This window comes from Silene latifolia, chromosome 11, assembly GCF_048544455.1.
Source record: "Silene latifolia isolate original U9 population chromosome 11, ASM4854445v1, whole genome shotgun sequence".
Lineage (NCBI taxonomy): Eukaryota > Viridiplantae > Streptophyta > Magnoliopsida > Caryophyllales > Caryophyllaceae > Silene > Silene latifolia.
In genome coordinates this window covers 29,098,023-29,117,127 of record NC_133536.1, presented here as the reverse complement: position 1 = coordinate 29,117,127, position 19,105 = coordinate 29,098,023, and the positions used below count along the sequence as shown (strand labels likewise).

Sequence of the window (19,105 nt, the reverse complement as noted above, 5' to 3'; positions counted from 1 at the left end):
ATAGCCAAAATGGCCTTAGCAGTCGAAGTGTCAAAAACACGAAAGATAAGAGGTGTTTTCCATGAGCCATTCTCGTAAATCAAATCTGAAAGTGCAAGAGAGTGACTACTCTGATCTTGTCGAACACCTGGTTTCTTTCCTTGTACCCAATGACTAGTGAGAAGATTAATTAAATTGTCATTGCCAACTTTCCATGCCATAGCTTCAGAGCAAGTTGCAGCAATTTTACAAAGTCCTTGCCAGACAAAAGATGGCTGTGAGATCTTGGACTTCTGAGTAGGAATAGGGAAATCTTTTCATATTTGGGTGTGAGATATTTGGCAAGAATACCAGTAGGTCTATGATGGATGCGCCAAAAATTCTTCAAGAGATAAGCCTGACTTAGAACGGTCACTGATTTGATACCAAGACCTCCCGTATCCTTTGGAGTATGTAAGTGTGGCTGAGAGAGCCAGTGAATTGATCGTTGAGAAGAGTTTTTACTCCACCAGAAGGCCGCAATTAAGGAGTCAAGATTTTTAGAGACTGAAAGTGGTAGAGGAACAGCAGCAAGAATATGGACCAACGAACCAATCAAGATAGAGTTAATGATAAGACAAGCAGGCAAAACAGGCTATTTTTGTAAAAATAAATACTCCTCTTGTGCAAGTTATTAACATTTATTAACTGCACGGCATTCCTGGGTGTTCGTTTGGGTGCTCCTGTTTTTAATTCTCGGCGTTGCCTTGTTGGGTTGTACTCATTTGCCTACGGGCAGAGGGATTTCTTGAGGAATTCTGTGTCAAAACTCACGTTGTTCAATTCTACAAATTTATTATTACTGCTGCTTGTACTGCATACACAGGAATCAAGCAATGGGCCTCTAGTAGAAATTAAGAATTGATATGAACGGATATTAAACCATGGAGTCTGGTCACTGATGCATTGGATCATACGAGATTATAGATTCAAATTATTAGGACCAAGGTTCTGGACTTAATTTTCGAGTTGCTTCAGTTTATTTTAATTCAATTCAATTCAATTTAGGTTCTGCGAATTTAGTTTAGCTCAGAAAATTTCAGTCCAAGAGAACGGACAGGAGGACGTAATCGAGCAGCCCAACCACCAGCTTACACTGTATTATTGGATCAAATCCGTCATCTTGTATTCCTCAGTCATTTACTCATTTTGTTTCCCTTATATAGGAAGTAATGGATTTTAGAACATGGGAACACAATTAGAAATTTGGAGAAGAGTCGCTCGTTAGATTCGGAAGTTGGGGTGGGTTTAACATCCACTGGGTATTCAATTTCATTCCAAACATCAATTACCAAATCCATTTTAACAGACTTAAATAAACACCCTTTACAACTGTTGAAATTTTCATTTTTGATAGTTAGACGAGTTATAACAGTAGAATATATACGCCCACGAGCTAAGAAGGTGAATGAGCTGAACGAGCACCTCGCAAAATATCAGGCAATCCACCACGAAATTAGATTTGTACTCTATAAGCTGATGCGACATTAATCTCAATTCTCAAGCGCTAGTGTGAATTAACCTCTTCGAGGGTATTGGCCATCTGGAAATGGAAATAATATCATAAAATGAACCTTGCACAATGGAGCAGCACAATGTGAACACACTTTACTCAAACAATGATAAAGAAATATTACCGATTCTTTTTTCTCGGCCTCTCAGGAACTACGGTCAATGTCAAAGGTACACTGATACCCGCTCTTTTTACAATCACTTGGAGAGGTTTGTTGCCCTTATCAAGCAGTAAACCTTTGAACTGCAACAAAAACATGAAAGTTTCAATTTAGGCACAATTTATAAACTCCTTTAGACCATGGTATTAAATCTTTGGCTACTAACACTACATCACGATCATGTTATAAATGTTTTGAGAGACATCATGATCGCATTTGAGAACCCGATATCAGGCCATGGTGACCTATTCTGAGATTCGGCATTGACGACCAAATTCGAGATCAAGTCTCCTTATTACGCTTTAGATAGCCTTCTTAACCAAAATTTATATACGGAGATTTAAGTTATCAAAATGAGGAGAATTCACTTTTACAAACAAATGACGTTAAACCCTTTTTTGCAACTAATGCTCAACGAATACTTCATTTTGATCCTAACAATAAACAATTGGTTTCCTCTACTTACTGCACAAAAACTAGATCAGATCACAAGCCTCTTCTTATAAAGAACTATGTTACTCAGACACGGATACGAAGTATCGTATCCGATACGTATCGGAGTATCCGACACGTGATTTTGAATTTTAATAGATACGGGAATACGGTCAAAGGAGTATCTTGACTTTTTTTTAGACACGGATACGATACGTTTTATATATATATTTTTTATTATATTTGAGAAATAAATAAAAATATACTTTACACTGTATTTTTTTTGTTTTATACAAGTCTGGTTATAGAGTATAATACCCATATCTCTCTCTATTAGAAAAAGAAAAACTATAAAATACTATACAATAGTAATTATTAAAATATTATCACCTTTTACAGCTGTGTATCATTAACCCAACTACCCACCCCCGCCCCACACTTCTCATTTAAAAAATAAATCCCTAATCTTTCTCCTTTTCCATGCACACCGCTCTCCCTCACACAAAGATCAAGATCAAGATAAGATCCTTTCCATACATAAATATTAAAATATTATTAAGTCTTGTTTTTCCATCAAAATTAAGATCAAGATCAAGATGTTTCCATTGTCGTTGCCATATCCGTATCGTGTCAGTAATTGGCGTATCCGATACGTATCCCGTATCGTATCCCATATCGTATCGTATCGATACGGAATACGCCACTCAACAGACGTGTCCGAGTATCGTAGATAAAGAACTAGCAGGAAAGATCTTAAATACGAATACCTTACATTTTGTTGACAGAATAAGTGACATTTAAGGACTCCATAGGGAGTACCATGACCAATTATGCACACAAAATGCATAAAATTATTATATCATAATGAAAAATACCTGGAGAGTTTTACTAACAGGTTTTTCATCAAGCTGAACTACTACATCACCAATGCAAAGCCCAGCACGAGAAGCAGGAGACTCTGATTCAACCTATTTGTATGAATCAAAAGCGAACGGTCACAAACAAGTAATACAATGATCAGCGGAACACAGTATGCTAAGCTTAGCCTCGGTAATGAATATGAGCCAAAGAGCAAGGAACTTGTTATGCAAAATAATAACATTTCTTATATTATGGTCTTCTTATAATATGGTCTACTTAAAGTCAAATCTGTTATTCTGTTGCACTAAACAACTAGGAGTAACTTATCAAGCACATTAATGACTTGCTAAGCAATACGGAGTATGAAATTTCTTTAGCCTATTGTTATGGCGTTTTGCAACATACTAGCATATCATATAATATGATATATTGAAAGTCAAATGTCTCGCACCCAACAACTAGGAGTAAGTAACTTATCAAATGCATTAATGAATTACTAAGCAATAAGGATAAAAAAAAAAAATTGGCCTGCCTCCCTCCCTCCCTCCTTTACCGTGAGTGTTACACCGTTACAGTATGGCATTTCATGTCGACATTACATTACTTCTCGTTATATAAATACCCCCATAAATTAACACTTAGGCTGTATCAACTAGTATTTCAAAAATCCATTGTTACCAAACTGAGATTATTACAATATCCAATAATAATCAGGTGCTCGCTCTTGGGCCTTGAGATGGATTAGTGTAGGACATGGAAAATGAAATATAATGCAGTGGGGGATGGGAGAAAGATGGACATGGGGTCGAACAGTGATGGTGAACTGGTGATTGGCTAATGGCTACATAGAGTACTGTTACTGAATTACTCTGGGTAGGGTTGGGGCAGATTAGTTCAGGATAGCCCAGACGGGGAAAATGAGTGAAAGTGCATTAATATAATTTGCTATGGAACGAACCCTTAGTCTTTTTCCTGTCCACGTCGTTTCTAGTTAAATCTTAGGGAAAGTACTTTTGAGTAACATTTTTAAGAAAATTTAGCTGATCCACAATTCCACATCATTTACTATAACTCGTTGTGGTTCAGTGGTTGGTGGCGGTGTCAGGTGTGAATGTTAGCAATTTATCAAAGACCACAGTTAGTGTGAATGTTAGCAATTTACCAGTAACATCAAACTTCCTATAACATTTCACTTAGCTGTCGTGTCAGGTGTCGGACACCTACTTGTCCGACACCGACACGACACTTTGACACTTCACTTTAGACCAAAAAATTGAAATATTTGCACAAAATAGCCGTATTGGACACTCCACACGTGTCAGACACACGACACCCGTGTCGAAGAGTCGGGGTAACACAGAGTCGAATATACAATTACATTATATTGGGCTTTTAGCAATTTACCTACCTTTTAAAAAGAAGTCAAACTTGACTATAATTCTGTGATGTTACTAATGGCACGGTATGTAGATTTTTAACACATGAAACTCATTTTAAGATAATTTACAAATCTCAAGCTATGTCATAACCTTCAATATTGCGAATGTTAAAAAAGAAAAGTAAGAATCATAAACCTGTCTAATAACAGCGCCTTCAACAAGTGTAGGAAAAGTCTGACGCAGCATATCTAACTCACTCAAACTTGCTATGTCAAAGTCAAATAATTTAACTCCGAGCCACGGTCGAGGGACTTTCCTGCCACAGTAACATTTGTTAAATTAAAATTTCACCATATATTAAAAGGTGATTGCCTATCCATCATGGTCGAGGACTTGAGGGACTTGTATATAAATAGTTGTCTAACCTATTTGTCTGCAAGTGCTCCAAACACTTCAAAGCTATATTGATCGGTAAGAATGGGGTGTGTTCGGACTCATAAAAACTTATCCCAAGTACACATCCGCTGCAAGTGATGATCGGTCCTCCAATGCCATTCTGAAAATAAAAAGTATTGTCAAATGTATGTACATATGATTGAATGTGTGTCCATGTATAAAGTCTATACACAAATTTCCACATAATACATATCAAGTCACTTGCATAAATCCACAATGTTTAGAATACCATTCTTGTTTTTATGCTTAACCTTACAGATATTCTTCCGACAGTATCACGCGAAATACAACCCATCAATTTTATTTCTATAATTTATAAGTTCAATTTAGCTGAAGTATAGGAGACCTTTGACAACAACAAAAAAATGCATGGTTCAACATCTGTTATTGCTCACTCTTACAGTCTCACTCTTACAAACCATATTAGCACGGACATAAATTAAAAGATTGTTTATTTCTTTTTAATGGACGTGTATCAAGGTAATGATAATTATTTACAGATTATTGAAGAAAGAAAAAGGAACATTTTCTTACAAGTTTTCTACTACTGTGTTGTCCTCCATTTTAAGCTACTAGCAAGTAAGATTGTAATAACTCGTAAAATACACATTTGAGCAAAATTGTTCACAAATGATACCTCGACATTCAGTCTAAGAAACAAGAACAGGGACGAAGTACTTAGCATATATAACCACCGTGTTAAAAGCCCGCAATCTTTAAGCATGAGTTAATTGTGTGGAATATCTCTTATAGCAAAAGATTATTAATTTGCACACATGTAAATATGTCAGCTAAGGACATAAAAAGAGTATGGAAAAAAAGTGATTATTACCTTTGTAATCTGACAATCAGTCACAAGAAGATCTCCACAATCCAAATCAGAGTCTACAAACCTGTGTGAAGGAGATAAGAAATCTATTATTCAAGTACCATCGTTAGTTTCATCTCATGTATAACGCACATTTAAAGCGCCCTAAATCGTTTTGGTTAGTGCCTCTTTATGATCTAATTTTACCTCTACGGTACGATGAAAACATCCTTAAGACACACCTTACTTATATAAGATTAAAAGAACAAAAAGATATGAGAGGGAGAGAATGCATTACCTAAGTGCACCCGGTGCAGCCATGATATGATATGGGTGATCATGATATCGACCCAATGCAACTACAGTCAAGTCGGGTGAAAGCTTAACGGCTGAATCACGAGGAGGAAGAAGCTGAAATGATGTTGAACCACGAGCTGAACCAACGGTGGAACCATCGATATTCCCAATAGTTGCAATTTTCAAACAACTATCCGGCTTGATTGAGATCACTGCAAGATTATAGTGGAAGTCATGACCCACTATTTGACCTTCATGCAAACTACCATCAGCCAGATATACATCCACCTGTTACAAACATTTATACATGAATTTAGAAGTGAAGTCTTTGAACATTAGAACATACTACATACATTTCAAAGATAAATATTAGTAACGCAAACCTTGATGTTATTTGCTATAGCATGCTTGCGGGTGGGACATTTGAGAAGACTGGTAGAAGTTAGAATGGTACTAGAAAAGTCACCATTTATGCCATTTGAGCTCAAAATGATCCCAGAGCACATAAATAACCGTTGGATGCCTAAAAGAGAAGAATATTTATTTATTAACAATAATATAAGTTCATTCAACAATTCAATATTCAAAAACGTATTAAAGGGTATTGAATCTAAAAATTGTTTACCAGTATATGATAACAAAGAAACAACAAAAGGTGATGACTTCAAAGCGACAACTTTAGTGGTGGAATCTAAACCCTGATTCTTTTCAAAAAACTTGTCGAATCTCCCAAAGTGATCTCGGCTTTCTGTGTATACCTCTGCATACAAGAGGAAAGAAAAAAAGGACCATGGATCAAAATGTTTCTTTCTAATACGAACATCGATTAGATTGTCCAAGTAAACACAACCATGTAGAGTGATCGAGTCATGTAACCCTAGAAAACGACTAAAACTTATTTTAACTCATACTTTTTGGGTGTCAAAAATATAATCTACAAATTTTCATTACAATTTACAAGGCCTCTCAGTGTACCAACATATGGCTAGTTTACTACTCTGAGAGTCTGACGCTAACATTACATGGCAAATGCTTCTACCCAACACATAGATCACGAATCACAAACACACACATCACAAACACAGACATTTAAATATTCCATTTCAGCAAAATGAGCATGCAAAATTTAGTGAAAAAAAGGCAATGTGCCTAAAACTAATCAAAACAGTGAAGTATGGATAATACAAGAAATAGCTAAACGCATAAACCACTAGTTGAGGATTGTGTTAAGAGATGAGAGGAGTAAAAATGACAAAATTTAATTAATCCGAACAGATAACACGACCATCCAACCAACCATGAGCTTGTGTTCAAACTTCAGACACTAAGTCTGAGATACTACTCCATATTTCTATCAGGTTTGAGCGAAAAGAAAAAAAAAAGTACAAGATTTAATATCAAGTTATTTTAAATGACTACCTTCTACTCAAAATCTCGCTCTTCTATCTAAAGACTTAATCATTACTCTACACGATAAGTCGTAGGTTTAACTTCTTTTTCCATTAAAATTGAACTGAAATCAATGGGGATAGTAGGGATTGCCACTGCCATACTTGGAATCCTAACTCCACAATGACGGGCAAATTACTACAAAACATATTCACTTGGTCTCAAACAAATGATTGGGACGGAGGGAGTATATTACAAGGTCCTTAATCATCAGAGTTGAATTATCATAAATTCGAAATCGTTTGGTCAACCGACCCTAAGAAATACATGAATAGGAAATTAATAAAAGGAGGAAATACCCCAAGGCGCAGTGTAGCGTATCTCGGAGCTATCCCATGGATTGAAAGGTGGAACTTGCATCTCCATAGACGATGCTTGCTGCTCTTTCGCGTTTTCTTCTTACTAAAAGTTTTAACTGAAAATACGTTTGAAACTGATAATCGTCAAAATTCATATACAACACAGAGCCCTAATCATTACGGAGTATTAATTAGCAAGAGGAAGAGAATTACCGGCGAATTAACGGTGGGCCGTCAAGCGTCGAGTCGTGGTGCACACTGCTGATCGTTTTGCTCTGCCGCTCTCTTCCGTCTCTCCCCCAAGTTTTAGTGGTTTTAAAATCGCGAAAGTGGTAATCTAACCCGTTTACTTTGGCTTATTGTGAGATTAGGTCCCTTAAGTTTAGATTGGAGTGATTAATCCCCTTAAGTTAGCCAAAACGTGAAAGTAAGCCCCTCACCCAAAATCTTATGAGAAATTCATTTTCTCATACAATAAAAGCTCAAATAGTTTATGTTTTATTTAAAAAAAAGCTCAGAATTGTTTTTTTAAATGTAAAAAAAGAATATATTTTTAAATTTTGAAAAAATGAAAATTTTTGGTTTTAATTATGTTTCCTGAGAAAAAAAACTTATCTATAAATATTATTAAAAGGCTACCCTAAAATGGCCAATTAAGTCCACGTAGACAATGCCACGTAAGATAAAAAAAAAGCCACGCAGACATTTGAAGCTCACGTCAGCCGCATAATCCAAATGCCACACGCACATTCATACCCAATTACCCTGTCTCTTATCATCAATGTTCCTACCGACAACGACAATCCCCCTTTTTCCGCTCATTTCGTCAACCGACATTAATTTATTATTACATGGCATTAATTTAATTCATTTATCTATTAATTAATTTAATTCACTTATCTAAAATATTAAAAGATATTATCTATATTCATGAATGATTTTTGTATATTAAATATATATTTTTCCCAAATTTATGTAACCCTTAGAAATTTACATCAAAACTTCATAATTTATAGTTAATATTGACATTTTAATTGAATTTTTTGTGATAAAACATGTTAATAAAATTTATAATTTATAATTAAAATTGAAATTTTTTTAATAAAAAATATTAATAAATTAATTTAAATTTATTAATTAAAACTCTTCATATTACTTACCACCCACCATGTTTTGATTAACATTTTTTCCTATTTAATTCATTTTTTAATTAAATATGGTAATAAATTGATTAAAACTCTTCATAATACTTAAGAGTTAAGACCCACCAAATTAATTAAATTTGTTTCCTATTTAATTAATTTTTATGATATAATATGTTAATAAATTAATTAAAACTCTTTATATTACTTAACAGTTAACACCCATAATTTTCATTAATATTTTTTCCTATTTAATTCACCTCTTGCGTTTCTCGGCAATCAATTATATAATTAAATAATACCACAAAATAAATTAAAAATAAAACTAAAATATTAGACTTTATGATTGTGTAATGGCTATAAAACCTATAATAGTTTATATATATAATCTTATTAAAAGGCGGCCCAAAAAATGTGACATTGCAAGTTTAATTGTGACGTGACAACTTTTAATATGACATGGTAAAAAAAGTGATATGGATTACCAATTTAAGAAAATTAAAAAATATGAGATAATGTTTTTTTAAAAATATAAGGTATAAACACAAAAAAAAGAAAGAAAAAAATTGTAAGCCATTGATCTCCTCCCATATTTTTTTTTATTTATTTACCTTATTTATTTAACCATTATTTTCTTTATTTAATGAAATGACCTTTTAACTTTCCTTTCATCATTACTATATATACTCCGTATTTATGTACCATATTTTTTTATTTTTCTTTCATTCATAAAATTTTGAGAGAATTTGTAATAGAATTTTTCATATATATAACTATTATATTCACCTAATTTTCAATTTTATTCAAAAAAATAGCACCTAAAGTATACATAGAAAAATAAACTAATTGTTTCGTTTTTTTATTTTTCTTATGTTTATTATTAATTTGTTATTATTTTTTGTGTTTGTATTAATATTGCAGGAAAATGAATTTCCAACTTTATTCCAAAAATTGGTAGGTAAGGTATAGCTAAAGAACTAAATTAATTATTTTGCTTTTTATTTTTATTATGTTTTGAATTAATTAGAATCTTATTAGTTATTTTTTTGTGTTTATATTAATATTGCAGGAGAATGAATTTTCAACTTTATTCAAAAAATTGGTAGGTAAACTATACAATGAGAACTAAATTAATTGTTTCAGTTTTTATTTTTATTATGTTTTGAATTAATTAGAATTTTATTAGTTATTTTTTTGTGTGTTTGTATTAATATTATAGGAGGATGGCATACTCACATATATATCAATAACAATGCACGAGATTCGAAATAATGGCTATGGATCTTCTTTACAGATTTTTTTTCTTGGTTTGGAGGGGACTCTTTCATTTTTGTCCAATGTTGTTAGGATCGGGATTCTACTTTGGATCAATGGGGAGGGTATGATCGAATCAGTAGAATCGGATCGTAGAATCGTAAGATTCTACAAATTCACTAAATATAGTATTTATTTGTTAAAAACATATAATCGAAGGTTAAAAAACTGATTTATCAATATTTATCCATGAAATATTGATAATTAATTATTTTAGTATCATTGTATGAACCTGATTCAACAACTTATACCAAAATTTGTGTTTTACGATGTCATTTTATAAGAATATATATTAATATTTTTAGTATGGAATCGGATCGTAGGATCGTAAAATTGTAGGATTGTATTATGATTCTATCTTTAGAAATTTTCCAATGAATAGGATCGTAAGATTCTACAACCATGATAGAATCGTAAGATCTGGGATCGGTCGAGCATTTTTAGATCGTAAAATCGTAGAATCGTAGGATCGAATCGGGATTCTGACAACAATATTTTTGTCGGTTTTTCTTTTTTTCTACAATGGTATATTTGAAATGTTTTATGGTAGCAAAAGTTTTTAATAAGTTGTTGACATGTTGTTACATTATTGTCTTTCACTCTTTCCTACACTTTAGTCTCATTTGTAACACTTATGTTCTATTTTTATTTTGTCAAACATGTTATAAATCAAATTGCTTAGCCAAATTGTTAAAGTACTTTGCACATATGTCAATTTGATCTTATCATAGTGTTATAATATGCATAAATAGTAATTAGTTAGAAACTGATTCTTATTCTCCAATTCATTGTTCCGATTCCAATGTTTTCAAGCCTTTAAATCATTTTTTTGTTTTCCATCAAGTATACTATTCTGTAACTCACAATATTTTTTGGATAAATATTTTTTTTTTTGAATGATTTGTTTATATTTTATTTTCTCCTGAATTAGGAAAGGCTAATATTTCGTATGAAGTATAATAGTATTGTTTTGATTATAATTTTTTGATGAATGGTCGAATATGAAGAAGCTATGTTTAGAATCGTATATGTATAAATCTCTATTTATTGCGTGATTCCGAGAAATGTGTAATTAGTTTTGCTCATCTTATACTACTACTAATAATTATTAGAGTTCACCTATAAATCTTTGATCTTTACTTTACTCTCTTACTTTTTGTCTCAAATCTAATCTTATATATATACTACGGAGTATATTATTATAACACAAAATGTGATATTTTAAATATATGTAACATTTCGTTGAATTATTTGGAATAGTTCTTAAAGTTGCTCACATAAAAGTTCACGACCGTTTCTTTGCAAGATAAACATAGGGCAAAGTACTTTAAAATGCACCAAAACGACAATAAAAACAGTATCTTCATTCAAGCAATAAAGAGGCAAAATGCAATGTTTGTTGGTGAAAAAACCCATTCATATTCTATAATCTTTAAGCCGATCAAAGCAATGGTTAAATAATAAAGAGACAATTGAAGAATCACTAATTAAAGATGCAATTGAAGAACCATTAATTAAACAAGCAATTGAAGAACCATTAGCAACTCAAACGAGAAAATTTAGAGTCATTGATTTTCTTTCTATAAAATCTCATCAAAATACCAATTCATATTGTCTTATTTGATACCAGGTTGTCCAAACCAACATTACCAGTCCTTACAAAAGTCATTTTTTTGTTCTCTTTGTAATTTAGAGTATTTTATTGGAATTTTTTGTCTCCTTTTTCCTTTTCTTTTTGTTCATGTATTTATATTTAATAGTCTTAATTGGAGGTGTCAATTCAATTAATTAACTTGATAATTTAATTAATGATGTTATTGTAGGAGGTATGTATATGTTAATGCGATCCTAAAATGGATGTGCTTTGAACTTCGCGTAATTATTTTTCATACCTAATAAGAAATATTTTTACGAGACTAGCATAATTATCCATATTGTACGAGTTTTAGGATTTTGACGGGAGTATTTATTTAAATTATATATCTATATGTGTACTTACTATAAGTGAAGTAATAACAAGGTTACATTTTTGTAGACAAAGAAAGGATAATGAATGAAAAGTAATCACGCTATATATTTTGAAGTTAGGAGGTTTTTAACTGCAGATGTAGTAGAAAAGAAATTTCAATGCAATTTGTTCATATATGGAAGAGTGACTTCTTTTAATGTTTTTTTTTATTGGTAGAAACTTGTACTCATATTTTTAAATCCTTTGAAAATAGGGGACGACAATGGAGCGTAAATTCATGTTTCAATACTTCTATGGCTTCAAGATTGTCCATAAGACCATATATACCCGAAAATTCAATTTGGCGGATTATGTCCTCGCTTCAAAACAACCAAGCTATTCACATTTTGGTTTGCGTATCATCCAGAATTAAAATTTGGAGTGTATTACACTTTTGTTTTAAAATACCACTCCCTCAGTTATGTTCATTTATTTACCTTTTTTTTAAATTATTTGTGAGTGGTTTTTTAATTAAAATTATATAAATGATTGAGAAAGGGGGATTACTCCATATAAGTTATTCACAAATTAAACACTTAAACACAGTCAATTATTAACGATCCCGTGATTTTCACGGGCTCCAAAACTAGTTTTTATTAAAATATATCACTAATTCACTATTACTCAAGAAAAACATTTGATAGTCAAAAACTCAAAATTAGACACGTATATTTTTAGAGTTTCTATACTAAATTTTTTATTTTATATATGTTTATTTGTAAAGAACGGTAAAAAAATTTAGGAAAAATATTCAGTTCATTTATAAAACATAAAAAGTTTGATTTTATAATAATTTAAAACTCTAATTAATTTTAATTCATTTTAAATTTTGATTCCATTTGTTAACTTTTTTATTCTAATAGTATATTTTGTAAAAAGTATAATTGATTTCACTTTTTGTGATGTGATATATTGAATTTCTCATGAGATTTTGGGTAAGGGGTTTAATTTCACTTAAATGCAAAGTTAAAGGGGTAAATTACAGCAAACCAAACTTAAGGAGGTTGATTTCACTATCAAGTAAAGTTAAGGGGTCATTTACCACTTTCCCGGTTTTAAAATTTAGGGATTTTCTTTTTACTTTTTTAATTCATTTTCTCCTCAATTAACTATGGCCCTCTTTTTTGGAAAAAGGAAATAAATAAATTGACTATCTTAGTTACATGTGTCGGAAAATGGCAATTTTTTTCCTTCCAAATTGAACATCCGTCCTGCCGGTGATTTTGAAGAAAGAAATCATCACATCCAACTAGACCTGTCAAAAGATGACACGACCCGAAAAACCGACCGAAACCCATTCGAAAATAACCGCCCGAAACCGACCGAAAAAATGTGAACCCGAAAATGATCCGACCCGATAATGACCCGCACATTTAGGGTCAAGACCCGACCCGTAACTCGACCCGTTGATGGGAAATTTTATTAAAATTTAGCATTTAAAGCAAATTATACTAATATAAAATGATTAAAAATATTCCAACTTTCAAAATATTAAATAAAGCCATGTTGATATATGTTTTAAAGCATAGTTTTAGCACATGATTAATTAATCAAATGATTAGAGATATATAGTCACTACTCACTACCCACTACTCACTATTTGTCACGTACCGTATAACAATTTATTAGTTCAATATTTCGCACAAAGTTGAGATATTACATATATTAGACAAAAAAAAAATTATTCTTCCAATCATAGTTTTAGTACTGTCTCGGGATGCGTGAAGTCGTCTTGAAAAGCTAAATCATAGGTCCAAAGGCTGATCCAATGGCAGTTGACTCGATCGAGAGGTTTTGCTGGCATAATTCATCGATCGAGAGCTTTGTGATGAGGAGAAGTCCTCGATCGAACACAGCACCGTTGTGTTCGATCGAGAGGTGGCAAATTGGTGTTCCTCGACTGAGTAGTCGTTGTACTCGATCGAGAGGTTTTGGCTGGAAGTTGTTCGATCGAGGGTCTGAAAGTACGTGCTCGATCGAACACTTTGCTATCTGACGCGGGATTTTTCTTGCGTGAACTTATTTATTTTGATATCTTAAGTTACGTGTTTAGGGAATAAAATATCTTTCCTATATAAAAGAAATACGTAATTAGGTTTAGGGAATCAAAATCTACTAATCTTTTAGTCATTAACTAGTGTAGGTCCTCGTGCTATAGCACGGTATTTTTTAGTTTTGTTTTATAAAAAGACGTTCTTATTATATTAATTGCATAAATTAATTGTACCTTTAATGTTATAATGTACTAATATAATCTTAGTAAGGGGTAGAAAATGAAAGTTTAGTACCATCAAAAGACACTTTAAGTTAAGTTATTTTTGTCTTAAACCATTTTTACTTTACAATAAAAATTAACTCTATAATGCTATATCATTGCATGAAACTAATTTATGACATTAAATTACAATTAAGTGATGTAAAAATGTAAAATCTAATTAAAATGCGTATAAACCTTATAACAATAAGAGGTAAAAACAGTATACCACGCACTTAAAAAGACGATTTACGAATAATTAGACTAATATTTTTTATTTTTTTTTATTTAAAAAAAATATAAAAATTGTTACGTCCTTTAAAATATACACCATATTTAGTGTGTAACCGATGAAGGATAATATAAGAAACAGATTTACTTAATTTTAGGGTGTAAGTGATGACAATAATTATGTTAAAGACTGCATAAGAAGTAGGTTTGCGTAATTTTAGAGTGTAATTGATGAAAAATAATATTTATGTAAATGGAAATGATTGCATAATAAATTATGGGTTTCAGTGAAAAAATCATAAATATGAATTTTAATTAAAAAGATTAGAGTTTAATTATAAGAATATATTAATTGAAAAGATAATAATGTAATGAATTTTTTTACTTGTTACCTTATTTAGCTATATACCTTTTGGAGGGAAAACTAAGAGAATTTTTATTCTCTTAGTAGTAGGGGGAAGTAGTAGGGGGATGCCCTGCATTTTTTTTTCGGCTATTTTTCAGCTCACTCGATTCGGCTCACTCTATTCGATTCGATTCAAAGACACACTCGGCTCCATTCGATTCATTTCACTCACTCGGTTCAGCTCCACTAAATTCAGCCAATTTCAATTTTGCGAATCTTAAACTTAATAGTTATTATTATTATTATTATTATTATTATTATTATTATTATTATTATTATTATTATTATTATTATTATTATTATTATTATTATTATTATTATTTTTATTATTATTTTTATTTTTATTATTTATTATTTGTTATTGTTATTGTTATTGTTATTGTTATTGTTATTGTTATTGTTATTGTTATTGTTATTGTTATTGTTATTGTTATTGTTGTTATTATTATTATTATTATTATTATTATTATTATTATTATTATTATTATTATTATTATTATTATTATTATTATTATTTATTATTTATTATTATCATTATTATTATTATTATCATCATCATTAATTTATTATTAATTAATCATCCTCATTATTGTTATTATTATGAATATTATGGTTGTTAAAATAAATAATACTCATATTAATATAATTGATACTATTACTATTACTATTATTATTATTATTATTATTAATATGAATATGAAAATTATTTAATAATATTATTATTTATAACATTGTTAATTTTAATATTACTATTATTAATACCTAATTATTTTTTCATATACGAACTTTACTCTTTCACATACACTTTTTTATAACGTTCTATTCTGTACCCTTTTCACCTAAAACTAAACCAAGTGAACTCTTAAATCAATATTTTTCCCTAAAACTTAAATTAATTGCTCAAATGACTTAAAACTTACAAGATGGATTCTAATTTATCAAATAATAAATTAATTTACTTGTTATCAATTATTAGTATTATTTGTTGAGTTTTAATTAATCAACCAAATTTTATTTATTTGTTAAAGATGAAATTAGGGCCTGACAATTATTTATTTAAAGTACTCCGTGTTTATAAGGGTGTTTCGGGTTATTGATATGGGTGTCTCGGGTTATTGATATGGGTGTCTTGGGCTGTATATTGATGGGTGTTTCGGAGGATGTGTGGATGTTGGAGTTGTGAAAGGGATTGAGCATTTGCATATTTGTTTTGTCGTATTGTTATATTATTCTTGTTGTTTAGATATTCCTACTCAACCGTTGGGTTGACCGTGTATTCGTTAAACACCTGTGATGAACAAATAATTGGAGAGCAGGTTGATTTCAGGTAATTGAGCTGCCTTAGAAGGGGAGCTGAAGGGCGAGAAGCTATGGCATTTACTTAGTTGTCTAGATCACCTAGATTGGACAAAGACTATTTAATAATTGTTTTATTTAGTTTCCGCTGCAGTTGTATTTTATTTAATTAACAAGTTATCTATTATAACAATGTAATGAGACCATTTAACATTATTTATTTAAAGTACTGCGTTTTGTCTTACTTTGTTATTCACTACCTCGGTCAATCCGAGATGGTAACAACTTCATTTACCTAGGAATGCATAGTAAGGCTCTTGGATAGATGAGGTGTTACATATGTCTAATCAAATTCAAAAATATTATCCCTTCTAAAATGGGTTAGAATTATATATTTATTACTCCGTATATGAAATTAAACAATATGGCCCAATTTTAGATATGACATAATGAAGCCCAATTATAGAGTAGTTTTCATTTAGGCGGGAAAATATTAGAGATCTCTTATTCTTTTAGTATATGGGGGATTTCAGAACTCAATTACTCTTGCGACGTTACTTTGCTTTCTATTTTCCGGATCTCGTTTTGTGTAATCTTTCTTTACTCTCTTTTATTTAAGGGTGTTGTTTTTTCACATACGCATTTTACTCTTTTACATACGATTTTTTTCAATTTTACCCTTGTCATTTTTTTTTCAATTTTCATCCAAAACCAACTAGAATTTTTTTAAAAAAAGACAACCGCTAAACCAACCGGCCATCACCACCTTCCGAGCCTGCCGCCCTATGCCTAAACACCAGTCAGATAGTCACGCGACTCACGCCGACTCCAACCGACCACCATCCTACGCGTCATCCACTAATCGTGTTGACTCTCGCTGGCTAAAACACAACTCGCACCACCCTCCTTCTCAAAACACCTCTTCTTCTCCGCCACCAACTACGCCACCATTAACTTTGTACGGACAACCTTGCCCACCGCATGTAATTGAGAGACTCCATAAGCTAGCCAATGGAATAATTAAACCAATCCAAGTAAATGAATGAATCCAAATATCCTGGGTAGTAAAGTTGGTCTTTTAATAGATTGGCGTCAACATCTTTTTCGATATCAAGAAAATTAAAGTGAGGATTTGTACTTTTTGCACAAATTAGAATTGGTATAACGCATTATTTGTATTAGAACATAAAATCAGTGAATTACTTGATTAACTAGTTTTAGGCCCGTGCAAAAATATGCACGGGTATATTTTATGTAATAATAAAATAACACAATATGATGTTTATAATAATAATAATAATAATAATAATAATAATAATAATAATAATAATAATAATAATAATAATAATAATAATAATAATAATAATAATAATAATAATAATATATTTTATAATTATGCCCGTGCGGATAGAATTTTACGGGATTTAATATTTAAAAACTTGAATAAATAAGGTACTAATAAATTTATCATTTGAAAATTTTAAATAGTTTTGAAACTCTAGCATTTACATATAGAAGAACTTTATTTTCAAACTAAAATCAGAAATATTAGAAGAATTAATGAAATGAAGAAAATAATGTACATATATATACACCGTAAACACAGAAAATGCAAAGAAGGGGAGGAATGTCAATGGCAGTGGGCTCCGGAGCCACAAATGCGATTTTGGTGAATATATTTTAACATGGACGAACATGAAAATAAATGACAATATTAGACCTGTTAAAATATGACCCGATTTTTTTAGGGTCAAACACCCGTAAATCTTGACCCGCGACCCAAAATGACCATGAATCCGAAATGACCTGTTATTCTAAGGTCGAAAATCGACCCAACCCGTTCGACCCGATGGGTCAAAAATAAATGAAGAATATTATTAAAATATTAATATTTTTATTTTATATTCGAAATAATAAATATAAAATATAGTATATTATTTTTATATTTTTAATTAAAAAATTTATTTAAACGTCAATTTTATATCATTAAATAATAAAATAATTATTAAAATAATGAATATAATAATATTATTAATATTAAATATAATTTAATTTTAAAAAAATGTTTTTGGGCTGGAAAATGGTAAAATAAAGACGTCATAAACTTTTATCTGACCCGTATTCTTACCCTAATCCGACCCAAGACACGTATAAACCTGTAGTAAGGCCCGACCCGTTTGACAGGTCTACACGACATTATTGTCCACTACGGTAAAACAAAAAATGCAGAAGATATAAAGCACAAGCAAACCAAATAAGCCCAAATTAAAATATGGACCAACAATATTACTTATCTAAGAGATTCCTAACCTAGAAGCTCACACTTAGGCCGCCTCACTCCTTCATGTCTCCATCTCACCTTATCTCCCCATCTTGTTCTTTTTTTTTTCATAAACTCTCTACATTCTTTTTTTTGGTTTTTGCAATAAAAACTCTCTCTACATCCTCATCATTTAATCTTTCATCCCTCATATTACTCAACTTAAACAACCTTTTCATCTCTTCTCATTTAATGCATAAAAAAGCTTTTTGATAGACCAAATTAACAATTCTATTTAAAACTATAGGATTAGAATTGAAGTTTGAAGTTAATTATTAAAGAAAACAATTAGAAGAAATTCTTGTATGCATGCTCCAAAATTTATATTGAATTTTTTTTATATTCACTTGCATGTATTTTAAAGTGTATATTTTTTTTTCAATTTTTATAAACTTTATATCGGTAATTTCAAATTTATTTATTTTTATTGTCGTTCTATATTTTGAAGTGGTTGTAAATATT

At 30.9% G+C, this 19,105-nt stretch overlaps 1 protein-coding gene across 2 annotated transcripts; it reads right to left on the bottom strand.

Moving 5' to 3' along the window:
- Positions 1-1,223: 1,223 nt before the first annotated feature.
- LOC141611478 (putative protease Do-like 14) lies at positions 1,224-8,036 on the bottom strand. 2 transcript variants are annotated; one of them, XM_074430020.1, is made up of 11 exons: positions 7,886-8,036; positions 7,673-7,788; positions 6,550-6,684; positions 6,308-6,447; positions 5,926-6,212; positions 5,652-5,712; positions 4,789-4,919; positions 4,559-4,679; positions 2,999-3,091; positions 1,656-1,774; positions 1,224-1,561 (listed from the first exon to the last, which is right to left on the bottom strand). In XM_074430020.1, the coding sequence occupies exons 2-11, from the start codon at positions 7,737-7,739 to the stop codon at positions 1,519-1,521; spliced, it is 1,197 nt and encodes a 398-aa protein (XP_074286121.1). In that variant the 5' UTR covers positions 7,740-7,788; positions 7,886-8,036; the 3' UTR covers positions 1,224-1,518. The 2 variants fall into 2 exon arrangements, with proteins under 2 accessions (XP_074286121.1, XP_074286123.1); XM_074430022.1 differs by having other exon boundaries at positions 7,673-7,775; positions 7,886-7,970.
- Positions 8,037-19,105: the final 11,069 nt, after the last annotated feature.

What these genes read in the sequence shown, in the direction of transcription:
- LOC141611478 (XM_074430020.1), bottom strand. Translation starts at nt 7,739, where the DNA reads ATGGAGATGCAAGTTCCACCTTTCAATCCATGGGATAGCTCCGAGATA. An exon ending in TTCTTTGTTATCATATACTG is followed by an intron (nt 6,448 to 6,549) that starts GTAAACAATTTT and finishes CTTCTCTTTTAG; the next exon opens with GCATCCAACGGTTATTTATG. An exon ending in AAGGCGCTGTTATTAGACAG is followed by an intron (nt 3,092 to 4,558) that starts GTTTATGATTCT and finishes TCATACAAATAG; the next exon opens with GTTGAATCAGAGTCTCCTGC.